Source organism: Sus scrofa, chromosome X (genome assembly GCF_000003025.6).
Source record: "Sus scrofa isolate TJ Tabasco breed Duroc chromosome X, Sscrofa11.1, whole genome shotgun sequence".
Taxonomy (NCBI): Eukaryota; Metazoa; Chordata; class Mammalia; order Artiodactyla; family Suidae; genus Sus; species Sus scrofa.
Window position 1 is genome coordinate 18250127 of NC_010461.5, and position 20142 is coordinate 18270268.

Sequence of the window (20142 nt, forward strand, 5' to 3'; positions counted from 1 at the left end):
GCAATGTATTGGATTTCCTAAATACCTATTTTTTCTTCTTGCAGTATTAAGGGCAGTTATAAATGTGAGGTTTGAAAAAAAAAACATAGTGTCCTAATATTAGCCTCTTGAGAACGCTTTTTGCCTCCAGAGTTTGTATGTTTCTAATGAGATTTAGTTGACTGACCTTATTCAGAATCTTTGGTGTATTTGAGATGTTCCCTAGATACCATAGCAATCTGGTTTAAGAAAGGTCCAATAACTTCACTTGAATCATCTAAACTCTTACGGGAAGTGGATTTAACTTCATTTTGTCAGAGGGAAGCTTTGGCTTTCTTGATATTGTCTACACAGTTTCCTTTCCTTTGAGACCGAAGCTCAAAAATTGTCCAAGTGGTCCAAATCTAATTGAAGGCCAAAACATCTTAATCATAATATTGTGTTTCATGTTCCTGGCTTACTTAATTTTTGGAAGAAATGGTGGTCCATTGAGAACTGGAATAGGATGAAGCCAGGCTGGCTTATGCCTTGGTTGTTTGGGGCCAATTAGAGAAGAAGATTGAACACAGTAATTTGAGGTTTTTAGCAGTACACCCAGACAAGATGAATGTTACGAAAATATCTTTTTCCCCTTTGAAATAAGAGAAATAAGAGCAGTACTTTTCCTTGAGTTTTTCATTAACTCCATTAACTCTTAATTTGGCCTTTATGTAGAATTTGTTGCCTATAAAGGAGATTTTCATAGACAAATATCCTATACAGATTTTATGTATTAAAAAACATTTGAGATTATAGTAAGATGAAGAAGAAAGTAGAGGAGATAGATCAAAACAGTGTAAAGGCGTATAAACTAATACGGCCATACAGGATTCAGTTTTTATTCAGGTGCTATTAATTTTTAATTTGTTTATATTTTATATTAATGTGATGTAAAGTTTTTAGTGTGTGAATAAGATTTAAGTTAGAAAATCTCCTGTTGGGATCAGTTTTATTCAGTCTTTGGACAGTTGCTGATACTCAAGAAAGAACAGCCATAGTTTTAGATAAAGGTCTGGAACTTACAAAAATTTTAAAATTTATTTAAAAATTTACATACAGTCAAATTCACTTTTTGTGAAACACAGGTCTCTTAAGGTTTTACAAATGCATGAAATCATGTAATCACCACCACAATCATGAAAGAGAATAGTTCCATCACTCCCTCCAAATTTACCCCATGTTGCCCCTTTGTAGTCACCACTTTCCCCATCCCTAAATATTGTCCTCTATCCCTGTAGTTTTACTTTTTTTATATAATGTGATTAAAATTTGCCCAGGTTGTTGCATGTATCAGTAGTTCATTCCTTTTTATGAGTAGTAGTCCATTGTGCATCACAGTTTATCCATTTGCTAGTTGAAGAATATTTGAGTTGTCTCCAGTTTTTGGCAATAATGAAGGAAGTTACATGCAGGTTTTTGTGTGGGCATAGATTTTATTTCTCTTAGATAAATAGGAAGTGAGATTGCTGGGTCATATGTAGGTGTATGTTCAACTTTACAAGAAACTGTCAAACTGGTTTCCAAAGTGGTTCTGCCATGTTGCTTTTCTACCAACAGTGTATGAGTGATTCCGTTTTTCCACAGCCTCATCAGCACTTGGTATTAGCAGTTTTTTGTTTTTTTGCCATCCTGGTAGATGTATAGTGGTATTTTATTGTAGGTTTAATTTACATTTTGCTGATGAATAGTGATGTTCAGCATGTTTTCATGAATTTACTTTCAATCTCAATGTTTTCTTTGGTGAAGTATCTGTTGAGTTCTTTTTTCCAATTTTAAGTTGGATTGTTTGTTTTCTTATTGAGTTGTGAGGTCTCTCTATATATTCTGCATACAAGTCCTTTGTCATATATGTAATTTTCATATATTTTCTCCCTGTCTGTAGCTTGTCTTTGTCATTCTCTAAACAATGTCTTTCACAGAGCAAAAATTTTAAATCATTATGAAATCCAATTTATTTTTTCTTTTATGGATCTGATTTTGATGTCATACCTAAGAACTCTTTGTCTAACCCCAGGTCAAATATTTTTCCCTGTGTTTTCTCCTAGAAGTTTTAGTTTTATTTTTACATGTAGGACTGTGTTCCATTTTGAATTAATTTTTGTACAAATTGTGATTCCTTTTTTTGTTTGTTTTGCAAATGAATGTCTAGTTGTTCTAGTTGTTTTTGGAAAAGATTATCTTCTTCCCTTTGATTGCCTTTAGTACTGAAAGCTTTAATTCAAGAAATTATGTTATACTTTTCTGTAGTAACAATTTTAGTTGTTTAGTTGTCTGATTATTAGTTGTGTGTTTTTTTGGCCCCACCTGTGGCATGTGGAAGTTTCTCGGCCAGGGATCGAACCTGCCACAGCAGTGATGCAAGCTGCTGCAGTGACAACACTGGATCCTAAACCCTCTGTACTACTAGAGAACTCCTATTATTTGTATTTTTATCACCTATCCTAAACTTTCTAGAGAGGGTTCTTAAGTTTGCAAAGATTTCTCAAAACGAAATTATCATTTGATTTCTTTCAGATAAAAACAGTTGATGCATTATAGTATTTTAGGGACAGGGAGGTGTAAAATCTGATTAATCAGCTTTATCCACATAGGTATTTTGCCAAATATTACAATTAGAAAAGTAGTGGAAATGGCAACAGGAGACAAATATTCTCCTTTGAGCTCTGCCCACCTGTGTTACCTTGGGAATTCACATCACTTCTGTGAATTTTGTTTCTTCAACAATATCAAATAAGGGAGAAACTCAGATAATCTCTAAGATCTATTCCCTCTCAGATAGCTTTGATGCTACTCAGTTTTTTTTCTCCTTTTTTTTGCATTTTAGGCCTGTACCTGAGGCATATGAAAGTTCCCAGGCCAGGGGTCAAATCGGAGCTACAGCTACTGGCCTACACCACAGCTACAGCAACTCGAGATCTGAGCCGCGTCTGTGACCTGCCCTACAACTCATGGAAATGCTGGATCCCCGACCCACTGAAAGAGGCCAGAGATCGAACCCACATCTTCATGGCTGCACCACAATGGGAACTGACTATTCAGTATTGCTAGAGCCTCAGAAGGATTAGAAACCATGAATGAGGGAAGCAGGGCCAGGCCTCTGATATCTGTCATTGTGCCTGTTTGCAGGTAGCTCTGACTGTAATGAGTTGTTTTTGTTAAGGTGGCACATGTGCAAAATATGGCTGGGATGCAGAGCTCATGACTTCTGTTAACATGGTACTTAAGGATTTAAAGTGTAAGCAGAGTGCTTTGTTTTTTGTTTCAACAGCTGGACCAAGCAGCACTCTCCCTGGCTGTGAGGGAAGACTACCTTGATAATAGCACAGAAGCCAAGTCTGTAAGTTTTACTCATCAACTCTACACCTTGTCGGTCATTGGTAGATTCACAAGTTGTTCTAAGATCTTTACTGGAATTGAGCAGTGTGGGTATTGATGACCATATTCTCAATGTAGGAAGCAAAGACCTTTTATCCAGGCAGATAAATGACACTTCCTGTTTTCTAGAAATCTGGAAATGAAGGCTTACCAGTCCCTGTGCTCAGTGCCCTTGTAGTCGAGCTGGGAAGACAGCACACCCAAAAGGAGTGACCAAGGAATGAGCTTGCAGCCACTCCTCAGAAGTGCGGAGAGCTCACAATACATTGCAAAAGTGTGGGGATGGACCCCCAGCTGACCACTGGTTCCCAAAATGTACTGCTTACCGATCACCTGGGAAGCTTCTATTCGGTGTTGATTCTTGGGCCTCAGCCATGGCAAGTCCAATTTAGTAGACTTGAAATGGGGGCCGAGGAATCTATTTTCTTAACTGGTGCCCCAGGTTAATGTAAGGTTGATGAGAATGAGATGGGACCAATCGGTTCGCACTTCTTGGGTTGGCCTGGAAACCTAGTATTCTCCTGGAGATTGGATTAGAGCTGGTTCTTTTTGCTAACACTTGGAATTCATTTTGGAAGCTTTGTTGAACTTCCAAAGGCGCCTTAGACCCAGAAGACCCTTGACCAGGGCGCTCTTGGGTTTCTGGCCCAGCCTGAGATGCAGGACCTTAGATTGGGAAGCGCTGGCTTGTGGTAGAAATCCCTGCTTCTTTGCTGATAGGAAAGCCTATTTCTAGAAGGCTCTGGAGGGCAGGAAGTTGACCAAGACCCCAGGCAACTTTCTGGCTGAGGACACTTATCGAAGAAGGTTGGTTAGTTTTCCTTCTTGAAAGTGGAGAGGACGAACTTGTGCCAGTCTGGGGGTCACCTCTGTTTCTGCTGTGGTCACCATCCTTTAAGCAACTGGGCTTGAAGTTTTCTCACCGCCCTATAGCCGATCAGTCCTGTAGACTCTGCCTGCAAAACCTCTCTTCCACTTGGTACCTCCTTTCTGGCCTTAACTGCCCTAAGCAGATCCTAAAGTCTTTTAACTCTTCTCTCCTCCCCCTCATTCCATTGCCTCCTTATCGCCACTTGACAAGTTCTCTTCTCAAAGCACAGCTCCCAGTGTGCCTTTGCTCACCAGTTAGGCCATAAATTCCTTAGAGGGAGTTCAAGGCCTCTTCATGACGTGGTCCCAAACCACCTTTGCTGTCTCATCTTTTTTTTTTTTTTTCTTTTTAGGGTTGCACCTGTGGCATATAGAAGTTCCCAGGCTATGGGGGTCAAATCAGAGCTACAGGGGCTGGCCTATGCCACAGCCACAATAATGCAAAATCTGAGCCCCATCTGTGACCTACACTGTAGCTCATGGCAACGCTGGATCCTTAACCCACTGAGTTAGGCCAAGGATTGAACCCACATCCTCATGGATATTAGTTTCTTAACCTGCTGAGCCACAATGGGAATTCCTGTCTCATCTATTTTTTACTTTTTCCCAAACAAAGACAGCCCACACATTTCACAGGAGGATTTCTCACCTGTCTCCTTTATTTATTTATTTTTTTTTAATTTTCATTTTTTAGGACTGCACTTGTGGCATATGGAAGTTCCCAGGCTAGGGGCTGAGTTGGAGCTATAGCTGCTGGCCTGCACCACAGCCACAGCAACACCAGATCCAAGCCTCATCTCTTGACCTACACCACAGCTCACAGCCATGCCAGATCCTTAACCCACTGAGCGAGGCCAGGGATCAAACCTGCATCTTCATGGATACTAGTTGGGTTCATAACCCACTGAGCCACAATGGGAACTCCTCACCTGTCTCCTTTAAAAGCTCTGTCCCCAGATTTTTGAGGCTGGAATTCTCTAGTTCTCGATTTTCCAAGCACTTAGCACCTTTATTAAGGACCTTATGTTGGTCTTACTAGTGTTAGTAATGGCATGTTTATCTCCCTCACAGGATCGCATTCGGAAACCAGACTCAAGCGGTCTTTAATTGTTTGTCTGTACTACCCCACCCCACTATGTACATAGAAGGTCTAGCAAGACATCTTGCATATGTATTGATTGAATAAATATTTTTGGAATTGAACTGGGAATTGTAAAACATTTCTAATTAAGACTATGGGCAAAGCTTGCTTACTGATTAAACAAATATTTATTAAGGGCCCACTCTATGTGAAGCACCATATAGATCTTGAGATTATAAACATCATAAGAATAGCTATATAGAATCAAGATATACATTAGGAAACCTTATTCCAAACATAACTGTGAAACAGTTTAATACCTGCTGTATTGAGTTTTCACAAATACATCTGAAAAGAGAGCTGACCACTAACAAGATTCTTTAATTCCCACAAAGTAAGGTCCCCTTCCAGTATCATGTGAATAGCCTGAAAATGCCAGAAAGAAATTCTGTATTTGGTGGGTTTCTCTTCATTGTCTTTGTCTTCTTTCCCTTCTTTTCCCCCTGAGCTAGTGAGGAGAACATTGTAAAAACCATACAAAACTGAAAAAACATAGGGCTTCGATGGCCAGTCTTTGGTTTTGAGTGTGGAGGTGGGTACATTGAACTGGAAGAAAATAAACCGCAGTTCTCAGTGGTCTTCATGGATCATTCCTCCTGTTTGTAGCAATAGTTCTTTCCCATTATTTTATTAAAGCCTCACTTGCCTCAAAAGAGGAGTCTGACCTTTAACTTTCTATTCTGGGTTCATTTGGAGATGTTTCATGTATCCATAATATCGCTGGTTGCCAGAAAACTAGTTCTCTTGATCCTTGGTGGCTGGACATCTCTGTCTCTTATGGAAATGGTACGCAAGTAGCCATCTTCTTCTTTGTCCTAAAGTGTGGGTAGGTGGTTGGTATTGCATAATGCCCCTACCATACATTGTATACAAAACGGAAAAATGAAGGGCATTTGTTTCCACCTGCTGTTTCTGCTCTTCTGTGTCCCTGAAACATACTTCCTAATAGGCTGTTGTCATGGTCACCTTGCTTCTTTATCTCTTACAGTATCGAGATGCCCTTTACAAGTTCATGGTGGATACTGCCGTGCTTTTGGGAGCTAATAGCTCCCGGGCAGAGCATGACATGAAGTCGGTACTTAGATTGGAAATTAAGATAGCTGAGGTAAGTCTTAATTTAAAAAAATTTTTCTTTTCTTTGTTTTAAAGGCAGTAACCCAGAATGAAAAAAAATATATAAAAATCATTCTGTGGCATTTTCCTTTGGGTCCAAGGTAGAACTAATAGCATCCCCTTCTGGAAAGACACAGGAAGAAAAACCATGACAGAAAGAAGAGCTCTGCATTCCTTTCACCTCTCTTCTTGAAGCCCATTCTGTGTCCACATGCTCCTTTAGGTATGGCCAAGGAACAGTGGCAGGGAGAGACTCTGACTATGTTTTCCTAGCGAAACTCCTGTTGGGCTTCAACTGAAGAATATATGTTTAATGAATCCTTACTGATTTGGCTTGAGTAGAAGATTCTTTTTTTTTTTTTTTTTAAGTTTAGTCTACTCTTAACACTATTCCTATACAGCGTCAGTCTGATCTACGTTTGGGGTTTGGGAAGTCCCACCTGCCCATATTGGATGCAAAATTTGATGTAGAAAGTGTATAGGGCAGGCTGGCAAGCATTTATTAGCCACTTTTATAGTGCTACTTTGTACCTAATCCGGTTTTTCATTCTTTTCTTGCCCCACTTAAATGAATGTTGATGTGTCATATTGTATGTTCTGTGTAAGTCACCTTCTAAATTATTTTAGGACTTACTGTTGTAGCACAGTGGGTTAAGAATCTGACTGCAATGGCTTGGGTTGCTACAGAGTCATGGCTTTGATCCCCAACCTGGTGCAGTGGGTTAAGGGATCTGGCATTGTGGCAGCTGTGATGTATGTCACAGCTGCAGCTCAGATTTAATCCCTGGCTTGGAACTGCTATATGCCTTGGGTATGACCCTTAAAAAAAAGAAAGAAGAGTAACTTTTTTTCTGGAAGAACCAAAGTGTAAAATCGTTATGCATTTCCAGGAACAGGGGGAACAAATATGGTGAAATCTGCTGGTGGAGATACCTTGTAGTGAAAAAAAAAATGCTATTGTTGTCAAGAAACTGTTGCATATTGGATGGTAGTCTTTTATAACAGAAGTTGGCAAAAATCCTGAAGTGTGTGGGAGTCCAAGTATTGCTTGGTTTTGTGTTTGGTGAGGTGGTGGTGCGTTGTTGAGGTGAGAAGTGGGCTCATGAGCAGGATCAGAAGAAATCGGCCTCTTGGCTGCCCTGGCGTCCGTGGGTATCTCTCTCCAAACTCCTACACACAGCGCAGAAAGTTCATTCCTGCATGTCACCTTTGAAGACTGCAAAGACTGTTGCAGATGTTCTGGAGTCAAAAACTATGCCTCTAAGCCATATCTAGAGGCCATCTGGAGTCCCTTCCCAGGCAAATAGGAGACCCAAAGATCTAATTTGGACTGAAGCTCTGATACAGAGGGAAAGGCCTTGCCTTGAGCCAGGGATTTGGACCAAAAGGGAACTAGAAACAGCTGGGCTGAGGCAAGACTGGGATTTGTCAAGAGGCTAAATGAAGTGACAAATCAATGGGTGGGGGAAGTAGCTGGCAGAGAGCTGAAAACAGCTCTGAGGCCAAAGGGCTCCAACCTGGGCCTGCGAGGCTGAGGAGAGGGAGGAGGAGTGTGGACATGCTCTGGGGCAGAGATGCACATGGAGCCAGGAAGCTGCTTGTAAGCTATATCAAGTCTCTCCTGTTGAGGGTGAGGACGGAGAAGCTGAGGGCCCCGAAACATTTAGAAAACAGGGGATAGATGCCTGCTACTCAGCCTTCTCTGATTTTGTCCTGAAAAATTCATGGCGTGTGGGTTTTTGGCCAGCCAGTAATACTCACCTCTGTTTCTTACATCCCAGCTCAATAGGGACATTCAGAATTAGTGGGCTGGGTAATCCTAGGGAAACTACTGAAGCTGGGTCAGCAGGACAACCTAGTCAAACCCCAAAAGAATCCTGGTAAATATAGTCATGGAAGTGTGCATTTAACCAATCCCAGCTTGACAGATGTGTGCATAAGGGGAGGTCTTCTTGATTATGTGGTTCTCGGGATTTTGGGATTTTTTTTTGGCTACACCCATGGCATGTGGAAGTTCCAGGGCCACAGATTGAATCTGAGCCACTGCAGTGACAATGCTGAATACTTAACCTGCTGAAAGGTGACAAGTTAATGCAAGGACATCAGATGATGGAGGGCCTTAAGGCAAAATCATGATGTGGTCAGAGGTCTGGGGAGCTACTGCCTGTCCAGGGAGGTGGTTAAGATGGCCCTTGAGGAAGGTGATGATTGCCATTCTTCTTAGATTAAATATGGCAGAGGCTAGAAGCTTAGATTTGGTGGTGTGAAAATGGCCAAGAGCTTAAGTATGAGAAAGTGTGAAGAATCAGGGCTGGAGATGCAGGCTTGGAAATAAGTCTGGGTGGTAACTGAACCCATTCGCTAGCAGCGGCCAGGGAATCTCAAGACCAGAGAAAAGAGAGAGAAGAGGGGAAGTGAGGGCAGTAGACAGAACGATCACGGGTGGCAGTGGTGTCCAGATGGTCTAGTGCTCTTTACCAAGAATGTTGCCCTGGGAATGCAGGGGTGGCCTCTACTCCATGAATTATTGAGGTCATTACCTGGACATGACAGGTGAAGGTGGGGTGTTTGTCTCCATTGCCTGACCTTACTTTGATTGTGAAACCCAAGCCAGTAGATTTTTTTCCCATCCATGTTACAGGTTAGGGAGGGATTCCAGTAGTTATTTTTGTACCAAGGACAGTGTTTCACCCTGAACAGGACAGGAAAGTTTGTTTTTATTCTCTTCATCTTGCCTCAAGTGCCATCTTTTTTCACTCTCTCCCAGGTTTGGCTCCATGCCAAAATCTTGAAAAAGTTTATGATACTATGCAGATGTTTCGACACCTGTAGAAAGTAGTCATGCTATAAGAAATGGCTCATTTGAAAAAATAACCAAAGTCTTTTTTCAACAGATAATGATTCCACATGAAAACCGAACCAGTGAGGCCATGTACAACAAAATGAACATTTCCCAGCTGAGTGCTATGATCCCCCAGGTTGGTGAAAACAATCCAGGAATTGTATTTCCTGGTCGTTTGACAAGCAATTCTCTTTCACCTGTATGTAAACTTTTGTCTCATAGAACCTACCCTTGGCCTTCTGGGTTATCATCATCTTTGTCATCACATAAAATAGCCCTTGTCTGTGCATTAGGATGCTTTCTGCTATAGGGAAGAGAAAAACTTTTGCAAGAGTGGCTTAAAAACTTAAAGCCTGTTTTCTTTTTTTTTCTTTTTCGGGCTGCACCCACGGCATATGGAGGTTCCCAGGCCAGGGGTCAAATCGGAGCTGCAGCTGCCTGCCTACGCCACAGCCACAGTATTGTGGGATCTGAGCTGCATCTGTGACCTACACCACAGCTCAGAGCATTACAGCAATGCCAGATCCTTAATTCATTGAGTGAGGCCAGGGATTGAACCTGCATCCTCATGGATACTAGTCAGGTTTGTTTCCACTGAGCTGCAAGGGAAACTCCAAAGCTTGTTTTCCTATGCGACAAAAGTCTAGACATAAGTGGCCATTCGTGGTGGTTTAGCTATTGCACAGTGTTGTCAAAGATCCTGATTCTTTCTTTCCACTGCACTCTTCTCAGTGTGTTGGCTTTTGACTTCATTTTGATGACTCAGGGTTGTAAGATGGCTGCTACAGCTGCATTTGTCTCTTCTGCCATCAGGGCAGGCAGCACCAGTGAGGGCCATGTCTAACTAGAAAAAAACCAAAGCCTTTCTAGAATATTCCTAGATGTATTCCCTTTATTTCTTATTGAGTAGGACTGGGGCATGGGGTGAGTAACTGGTTTTCCATTTCAATAGTTGAGGCAGGCAAGGGACAAAAAGAAGGGAAAAAGATTGGAAATGACTTTGGGGGTAGCTGGGTAAAAATGCCAAGAAGAGGGGACACATGTTACTTTTTGTTGGTGCTTGTTTCCCTCTGTGTAAGAAAGGCTGTGCCAGAGGGAAGACCAGAAATGCAATGGGGCATCTGTGTCTCTGTGGGTGGGAGAGTGAATGAGCACAGGAGAGTGTGGTGGGGAGGGAGGTGGGGCCTAGTGCCAGAGGGCGGGAGAGCACAGGAGAGAAGGGGGAGGAAGGGAGAGGGGGAGGGGGAGAGTGGAGGAAGGAGGGGGGAGCGGGAGTGCTGGGGGGGCAGGGGAGTGTGTGTGCGCATGCGTGGTCTGTACACGGATGATTTGGAATCCATGTTCCACTTATCATTCAGGCAGTAAGGCTGGTCTGGGTGACAGTGATGAGGCCTTTATTTTCTAGATTTGAGCACTTGCCTCTTGATTTGGTCTGAAGTCACATGCAATGGCTGTTCAATTGATGCTGTTTGCCTTTCTCCTCGCTTGCTGCCCAGCAGAAATTCTTTCACCTTTTCTCTCTCTCTCTCTCTCTCTCTTTTTCTTCAGTTTGACTGGCTGGGCTACATCAAGAAGGTCATCGATGTCAGACTCTACCCTGAACTGAAAGACCTTGGCCCCTCCGAGAATGTCGTGGTCCGTGTCCCTCAGTACTTTAAGGATTTGTTTAGGATCTTAGGCTCTGAGAGGAAGAAGTAAGAGCTTTCTTGTGCATTTTACTATGACTTTTCCTTTTGAATTATAAGGCCTTCCCTCTCATGTCCTTTGAAAACTGTTTTTAAAGAAAGTTACATCAAAAGAGTCTTAAGGAAAGTTGTGGTGCCCTTCGGGACAGATTGGCTAAAACCATCATCTCGTGTAATTTATTTGCTATGATGACAAAAGATATACAATGTTTTTGCCCCTTATTTCTGGTCTTTCTCCATACTTTTCTCTCTAAAAGCCTAAATTGTTTATTAGTTTTGGGAACTAGTTATATAATGTTGTTATTTTCTGAGATTTCTATATGAACAATATGAACATCTTTTTTTCCCCTCCCAGTTCATTCTTTGTCTTTTGCTGTCTTCCCCCCAACCCCCTGCCCCGGTTTCTTTTTAGCCAATAAGTCACTTTGTGGCAATAAACCGAAGTGTTGATATTGAAAAGACGTAAGACCACTCTGAGAGCTGTGGAAAAATTGCAGTGGTGAAACATCAGGAACTGTCAGATTTTTATTATTTTAAAGAATGTTTTAAATTTTGTTGCTTTGTTCCTTTAGCACTACAAAACAAGGAGATGCTAAAAATGTTCAGGAAAGAGAATTTTACATCTTCATCGAGCTGTTCAGATTTGACTACAGAAATTGAAGCATAGGAAGGTCAACTAGTTCACAAAGACAATTTGCCGGGCTAATTGCTGGGCTATGGTTAAAAATTATACTTTCTTATTTGGACTTAGACAAGGCTTTTTTTGTCAGGAACTATGTTAAAAAGCAACTGCAGAAGTCTGAGGAATAAAATTTAGCATTCATCCCCACCTGTGAAAACACTTAGACACTTTTGAAGAGCTATTTTTCTTTTTCAGATGCTATTTTCTTTTTCAGCGGCATGTGGAAGTTCCTCTGCCAGGGATCAAACCCGCAGCACAGTGTGGTCTGTGCCACAGCTGCAGCAATGCTGGATCCTTAACATGCTGCACCAGAAGGAAATTTCCTGAAACTTTCTTTCGATCACACCTGCGACATATGGACGTTCCCAGGCTAGAGGTTGAATCAGAGCTGCAGCTGCCAGCCTACGCCACAGCCACAGCAACGCCAGATCCTTAACCCACTGAGCGAGGCCGGGGATCAAACCTGTGTCCTCACGGATGTTAGTCAGATTCATTTCCACTGAGCTATGACGGGCGCTCTAGGAAAATCTTAAAAAAAAAAAAAAATTTCCTGGGCAGAGGCTTTGGGAAGTAATTTCATGTTGCTTTCTTGGTGGTGGAGTCTTTCCTGAAATACTTTGCTTTTCTCCACTTTATTTGTTGCCATTTGGGGAAATTACCATACTGCTGAAAATGCTTTTGAAAAAAAAAAAAAGTGTGTGTTATTTTCAAGGACTATTGCTGGTCTTATTTTTGTTTCGTTTTTTTTTTTTTTTCCTTGCATCTGGGTGTTAAGTGGCAGTAATTCAGTCATTATGGAGAGATCTGTTCCTGGCGTGGTAATATTAGCACTCCAGAGCTGTGCGCCCGGCGTTCTCTCAGTATATTTATAACACGCTGGATCGACTCATCAGTGCCATTGTCTACCTGTGCAAGCTTCCTGTGTTGCATCCTCAGCTCTCAGAGATCTTGTTCTTGTGCTGTCGGCTGGGGAATGCCTGGCCTTTGAAGGCATCACACGCTATTCTTCTCTTCATACACACAGATTTTGGTGAAGTGCCTTTGTCAGAGTGTTTGGGGGTCTCTGTGACTGGCCAGGAAATCTTGGCAGAACTGGAGGGGTTAATCCTTCACTGTGTAGCGTGGGGAGAAGTACAGAGGCTTTAGAGCCAGACATACCTTTGGTGTGGTCTAGCCTCTGTCACTTATTACACCCGTTCGCCAACTTGGTTGCCCATTGGGCTTCACTGGGGGCAACTTAAAAACAGTATTTATCCTGGGCCCGACCCTAGACATTCTGATTTAATTGGGCTGGTGTGGCCTGGGCATCTGGACTTTACAAACTCCCCAGGTGATTCTATTATGTTGGAGGCCGGCTGGCTATGGGATTGTGAGGTGTTATTTAAGGGCTCCAGACCTCAAGTTTCCTTCTGTGTAAAATAACATCTCTCCTATGGCAGTGCTGTGGGGGTTATGGAGAAAATAAGATAGCTTACACGGTATCATTTCAAGGGAGCAGGAAAGGCTGAAATATCTAAAACCCCAACATACTTCCATCATGCTGCCTCTTTACTGCCACTGTCAGGCCCCATCCTAACAACTTCCCCAGTTAATCTGGCTCATCAGAGCCCCCTTGAGGGATTATCTTTTGAATTCATGGAAATGTATTGTTGGCCATGGACCTCCTTTGAATCTGTAGCTATGGATCCTGCACGGTTCTCACACCCAGAAAGCAGTATTTATTACTACTATTATTATTAGTTGTTATTATTACTTTTTAGGGCCGCATTTGGGCATATGGAGGTTCCCAGGCTAGGGGTCCAATTGGAGCTCCAGCTGCCGGCCGACGCCACAGCCACAGCAATGCTACAGCCACAGCAATGCCAGATCCAAGCCGCGTCTGCAACACACACCACAGCCCACGGCAGTGGCAGATCCTCAACCCACTGAGCGAGGCCAGGGATCGAACCCACAACTTCACGGTTCCTAGTCGGATTCACTTCTGCTGTGCCATGATGGGAACTCCAGTCGGATTTGTTTCCACTGTGCCATGACGGAAACTCCAAAAGCGGTATTTTAAGGCTGAGGAACATGCAGACTTTGTGTTAGGGTCAGGCTCTGCCCCTTTGACATTCTAGATGTTGAACCTTAATGGCTGCCAGTGTCTTCCCCACTGAAGCTGGCCTTTCTGCCGAGCTCTGAGAGTGATGACCTGGCTCACCATGCCCTCCAGCACATAAGCTATTCCTACATGATTGAGCTTGTCCAGAGTTCATGTTCTTGCTTCACATCTTTCCATTCTTTAGGCATAGCCCAAGCCCTGACCTCTCCCGGGGCTGCCTCTCATCCTTCCATTTGAGGGATACACTCTTTCCAGGCAGGTGCCTGGCATGCACTTTTGAGTGCCGGTGTCTGCCAGATCATATTTATGTGCTTGCTTTTTTTCCCCCTGCTCGGCTAAAAGCTCCAGGAGATTAGAAACTATAGCTTTCTCACCTTTCCATCTCCCCAGCATCTAGAACTCTTAGTAAATATCAAGTGCTCAGAATGTGCTGGATGAGTGAAGGAAAGAAAGATCCCTTATGTACTTATCATGGATCCCGTTCAATTAAAAAACCCGTTTTTATGGACAAGCTGAAACCTGAAATCCTGTGTCCCCCAACTAGACTCTAAGTTCTCTGAATGTAGGTGCTCAATTCCTATCTCTTTACATGCCTCATGGTTCCTGGAACGATATCAGCCAACAGCAAGTGCTCAGTGAGCACTTCTTATTTTGGGCAGGATTAGGGATGAGAACTCAAGAGACCCGAAACTACATGTTTATTATAGTTCCTCAAAAAAACATGGGCAGGAGTTCCCACTATGGTGCAGTGGGTTAGGAATCTGACTGCAGTGTCTAGGGTTGCTTGCAGAGGTGTGGGTTAGCTCCCCAACCTGGTGCAGTGGGTTAAAAGATCTGGCGTTGCTGCAGCTGCAGCATAGGTCACAGCTGTGGCTTGGATTCAGTCCCTGGCCTGGAAACTAACATATGCCGTGGGTACGGCCATAAAAAAAAAAAAAAAAAAAGACCACGGACAAGCGCTATACTTTGCTGATGGGAGTGGTGGTCTCCAAGGGGAAGTGTGCATACCTCAGCAAGATCCACTGGGTCTGAGAAGAAAATTTTAGAACCTCTCTATCTATTTATTTTTTCCACTGAGAAAACATCTAGATTATATTGAATTTTGCTATATAGATGGCCATGGATCCTTCATTTCATCTACATGGCTTATATGAGGTGGGACAATATTGCTCTCACTGGTTAGTTTTCATTCCATGTATTGAAAAATCTCAAGTAATTTACATGAACCTGTAGATTTATGAATTTTATTATTGGTTTAATCCTCACAAAGTGGACAAGTGATTTTAAAAATTCTTGCAGAGAAATAGGTATTGAAGCTATTACTAATACTAAAGCACAAAGTGAATGGCAAGAAAATGGCAGAAGTGGCCCTTCTCCCACTCTAGTTATGCCACCTTGACTGGCCAAATGACAAGGTAAAAACAGTGGTGATCTAACCAGATCTGGGAAGGATATGGTCAGAATGTTTTGAAATCAGCAGGAAGACTACGAGATACTGATTTACATTTTAAAAATTTAAAAAATTTCTTAACTTTTTATTGAAGTATAGTTCATTTCTAATGTTGTATTAGTTTCATGTATATAGTAAAGTGATTCACTTATACATATATGTATATATGTATTTTTCAATTCTTTTCCCTTATAAGTTATTACAAAATATGATTATGGTCCCCTGTGGGTCCTTGTGATTTACATTGTTGTTTTAACCTAATGCTGTGTGGATAATGTATCTTGAAGAATTAACGAAAAGTGTTTGAAGGATTAACTAAGGACTTTTGAAGATACCTTTATTTCATTTTATCTTTTAAAATTTTTATTTCTGTATTTGTTAAAAAATTCCACGGGAGTTCCCATTGTGGCTCAGCAGTTAACCAACCCGACTAGTATCCAGGAGGACTTGGGTTTGATCCCTGGCCTCACTCAGTGGGTTAAAGATCTGGCGTGAGCTGTGGTGTAGGTCGCAGATGCGGCTCAGATCCTGTGTTGCTATGGCTCTGGCGAAGGCCTATGGCTTCAGATCCGAATGGACCCCTAGCCTGGGAACCTCCTTATGCCGTGGGTGTGGCCCTAAAAGACAAAAAGACCAAAAAAAAAAAAAAATTCCTGATATGTTAGTCTACTTGTGTATCTATAAAGTAAAATAACTACAAATATTGGTTGTATATGCTGAAGTAAATTTAATTGCTAAGAGTGGCCCCCGGGTTAGCATGCCATGCAAATGAGAGTAGGTTGTTCTTGATGGGCCAGTTACTAGCATCATGTCACGCTGCTCACGTGGCTGGCTGACCCAAGAGCCGTCTCAGGAATGTGTGTTATTAGTCACTATGGTAATGGCACAGCTGAGAGGGGATGGGTCATTAAAAATTCATCATCAGTATTGAGTTAGAAATTAACTCAGATCACCCATTCTTCTGAGGTCAGGGAGTCTTTTTGCTTATGGAAAAAGGCAACACTTAACAAAATGTAACTGATTTTTAAAAATATGCTACGGACATGACATGAATGCTTGGGGTTGTTCCTGTGCTCGACAGTGAGCAACAGTTTAAAAAAATCTGGAATTATTCTGTCAAGCATTTTGTTATTTAACTTCACCATAACCCTAGAATGAAGGGATCATCCTCATTATATGACAAAGAAAGATAAAATCAGCGAGCTTAAGTGACTTGCCCAAGCTCATACATCTGATAGGTATGTAACCAGGGTGCCTATCTAGATAATTGGTATTACTCGTATATTGCATTTTGTTTCCAAAGGTAAGAATTCATCTGCATTTTATCAAGTCACCTAATAATTCAAAGGTTTTGACAATTTCTAGATATGAAGGGCTTCGTAACAGTGGACTCCATGTCCTGAGAGGGAAAGCAAAATGTTCACGCTGAGACCTGGGCTGGAATTTTCATATCATCTGTCTGGATTAGGTGGCGAAAAGCAAGCCAATTTGGGTTGAGCTTATTGACATTGTATCATCTCATGTCATATCTCAAGTGACAGTTCTGCAGTTTTGTGTGAGCAAGAGGTCCCTCCATGGAGCTTTGCCAACAGATTTTCCCAAGGCGTTCTGCAGAGCATCAGATATCACCCTCAGTACAGTAAATGTGCACCTCTCTCTGTTAACAGGACCATTGCCAACTATTTGGTGTGGCGGATGGTTTATTCCAGAATTCCAAACCTAAGCAGGCGCTTTCAGTATAGGTGGCTGGAATTCTCACGGGTAAGTTTTAAGAAGATTGCAATGTTACATCACTGGATAACTTTACCTGCAGAAACAATCTGTATATTAACTAATCTAATAAAAATCATCTTTAGGCATTGGACAGAGGGAGTTTTGCAGCTCGAGCTCTAATTTTCTTTTCTTTCTTTCTTTTTTTTTTTGTTTTATCTCTTTAGGGAAATACTTGGGCCCATCATGTTGTTTTCACTCTCTCCTTTTTATCAGTTTATTCTCCTTTTCCCCCATGTTTTTAACTGGGTCACTGTAATTATACTTTTAGTGTTTCTTGGTGATATGTTTGTAATTATCTTTCATTTTCAGTATTCTGAATATTCAAAATATACATGATAGGAGTTCCCTTGTGGTGCAGTGTGTTAAGGATCTAGTGTTTTCACTGCAGCAACTTGGATCCCTGGCCCTGGAACCTCCACGTGCTGCAAACATGGCCAAAAAAAAAAAAAAAAAAAAGTATTAGATGGTAAAGTTTCATCTTTAATTTAAGGGTAGAGTTTTGTCTTTATCTCTACCTGGATCTTCATTCTTTCTTTTTAATGTTTTTAAACAAATCTGTTTTAATTTTTTTTTTTTGGCTTCACCTGCAGCATGTTAAAGTTCCTGGGCCAGGGATTGAACCTACGCCACAGCAGCTCCTCAATCCACTATAGTGACAGATCTTTAACCTACAGTGCTGCCAGGGAACTCCTTCAGTCTTTTAATTTGTCCTAATTCTCCTGGGCCAAAGAGGCCTTAAATTAATCATTTCTGAGATGTAGCTCAACTACCTGAAACACTTTATTTCTCCCCCTCCTTAACCAGCCCTGTGATCTTTGCTTCTCTCCCATTCTCTCTTTTTTTAAAGGGCCACACCCGCAGCATATGGAGGTTCCCAGGCTAGGGGTCCAATCGGACCTGTAACCGCTGGCCTATACCCCAGGTGCAGCAATGCCAGATCTGAGCCATGTCAGCAACCTACACGACAGCTCATGGCAACGCTGGATCCTTAACCCACTGAGCAAGGCCAGGAGTTGAACCTGTGTCCTCATGGATACTAGTCGGGTTCATTATCACTGAGCCACAACAGGAACTCCGCTTCTCTCCTATTCTTGTTCTCCTCTTACATAGCTTCTTTGTTTCAGAGGCTTTTGTCTGAGTAGTTCTCCTACTAATACAGGACTTAAGGATTTTATGGCTTTTTAAAAAAATTTAAAAATTTCTGTGACTTTAAAAAATATTTTAATTTTCTCTCAGTTTGGAGTTAAGTAGTGGCAAATTTTGTAAGCTATAATCTCATTTAACAGACATTTTAGTTACTAGAGAAAGTGGTAAGTAGAGAAGTTCTCAGTGGGTCATTACTCTTGAATAGTGGCACAATTATTTTGGATACATTTTGGCCCTTAAAGTCACTAGAATATTGAGCTTTGTAGAGAGCAGCATAAAATGACTGTATATATTGAGGTCACATCAGAGGGTTAAGCTACAAAACAAGTAAATTATATATCTGTGTCTGTGTGTATATTTAACTCCTATGGATTGCATAAAAGATGGTACCCAGCTGCTTTCCGTCCCCACTATGAAGGGAATGAGAGATAGAGGTGTAAGAAGTAGTGTGTCAAAATTTGAGGTTAGGTCTGAGAAAATGTTTCTTGATTATGAAGTGCTAAATGTGATATGGCATTGCCAAAGAGAGTTGTAGAATCTCTTTCTCTAGAGGTTTTAAAAATAGGTTCATTCTTCACCTCTGAGAGGGGTTGTGCTATCAGAAAGTAGAGAAAGAATAGCTGAACGTCAGTGTTAATCCCATTTGCTCTGTACCAACAACCTGGGTCTAACGCAGTTCAAGGGACACCTCCAGCCGCCATTCTCAGAGCCTCCTTCCCTTGCTGTCTGCCTTCTCCTTGCATTTTGAGTGCTCCAAACTCCCAGCCTACAAGGACAACTTAAATGGTACTTATTTCTTTGCTTTCATCCCTAAGAATAAACCCTTGAGCCTGCCAAGTCCTGCTTTGGAACTTCCTTACTTGTTTATAAATGTTTCTTATAATGGTTTAATTGGGACAGATGGGAAAAACATTTACATCTGTTTTTGACTTGGTTACCAGTGTGTTCTGTTATGATACAGTGTAAATATGCTTCGCGGGTTGTTCTCAGGGGGGCATGTTCTCCTGGTCTGCCTTGTGAGTATGCTCCCCAGAGCAAGGAAACTCGCTGGGCTGGAACTTTGATCACCTATTGACTTTAGACCTTTCTTGGTGGAATATCAGGTCTCAGTAGGTATTAAATACTATTTGGACACTTGGACAGCTTTGCCTCACATCCTTGCTAACTGCGGAAAAGGTGTGCTATAGTCCAAATTCTTTGTTTCATGGGGCTAAGTGGAAGGAAATGAGGAACACATTATTAGCCACTCTCAAAATATTTTCTTTCAGTTTGAAATATAACTTGCACAAGCATATTATTTTTCTTCATCCAGTTTTACCTTTGGTTTATTACTATCTGACACACGAATATGGATCAGGGTGTGCAGTGTTTTCTAGATTGTTTTCTTCAGGTTGTTTGGAACTTTTTCAGCCGTTGATTTTATCCAAGTGAAGCTCAATCTGAGTTGATTGTCTCCTACAGGTAATCCAGGGGACCACAACTTTGTTGCCTCAGTGGGACAAATGTGTAAACTTTATCGAAAGCACCCTTCCTTATGTTGTTGGAAAAATGTTTGTGAATGTGCACTTCCAGGAAGATAAGAAGGAAATGGTAAGTGCTGCTCCCCAGCTGACAAAGACAATGGCAGTTAACCAGATGTGACATGGATATGGTCAACAGGCTAGTATCACCCTTGTAGATCTTCAAGCGACTAATCTAAATAAGAGTTTTGCTTAAAAGGGGAATTCTGCAGTACCATATTAACTAAAAATTCAAGCTCAAGGTAGAATGTTATCATGAAAATTAAGAAATTTTAGAAGTGAGAAAATAGTGTTAAATCACGCAGCATAGAGTCAAAATTCCTTCTGTAGAAATTTAATGCGTAAAGTCAATGCTTAGGAAAAAAGAGGGCCTAGATAATTTTATGTTTGGATATTTGAACTGTTGTAATTACAAAAAATAGAGAT

General features: G+C 41.6%; 1 protein-coding gene across 9 annotated transcripts in view; it reads left to right on the forward strand.

Annotated features, from left to right (window-relative positions):
• Nucleotides 1-20142, forward strand: part of PHEX (phosphate regulating endopeptidase homolog, X-linked) — a 221590-nt gene that overhangs the window by 50731 nt on the left and 150717 nt on the right. For all 9 annotated transcript variants that reach the window (XM_021079391.1, XM_021079390.1, XM_013986002.2 and 6 more), the window contains 6 exons: nucleotides 3287-3355; nucleotides 6393-6509; nucleotides 9412-9495; nucleotides 10908-11053; nucleotides 16945-17038; nucleotides 19658-19786. In XM_021079391.1, the coding sequence (XP_020935050.1) occupies nucleotides 3287-3355; nucleotides 6393-6509; nucleotides 9412-9495; nucleotides 10908-11053; nucleotides 16945-17038; nucleotides 19658-19786 (639 nt within the window). The remainder of the gene's footprint in view (nucleotides 1-3286; nucleotides 3356-6392; nucleotides 6510-9411; nucleotides 9496-10907; nucleotides 11054-16944; nucleotides 17039-19657; nucleotides 19787-20142) is intronic.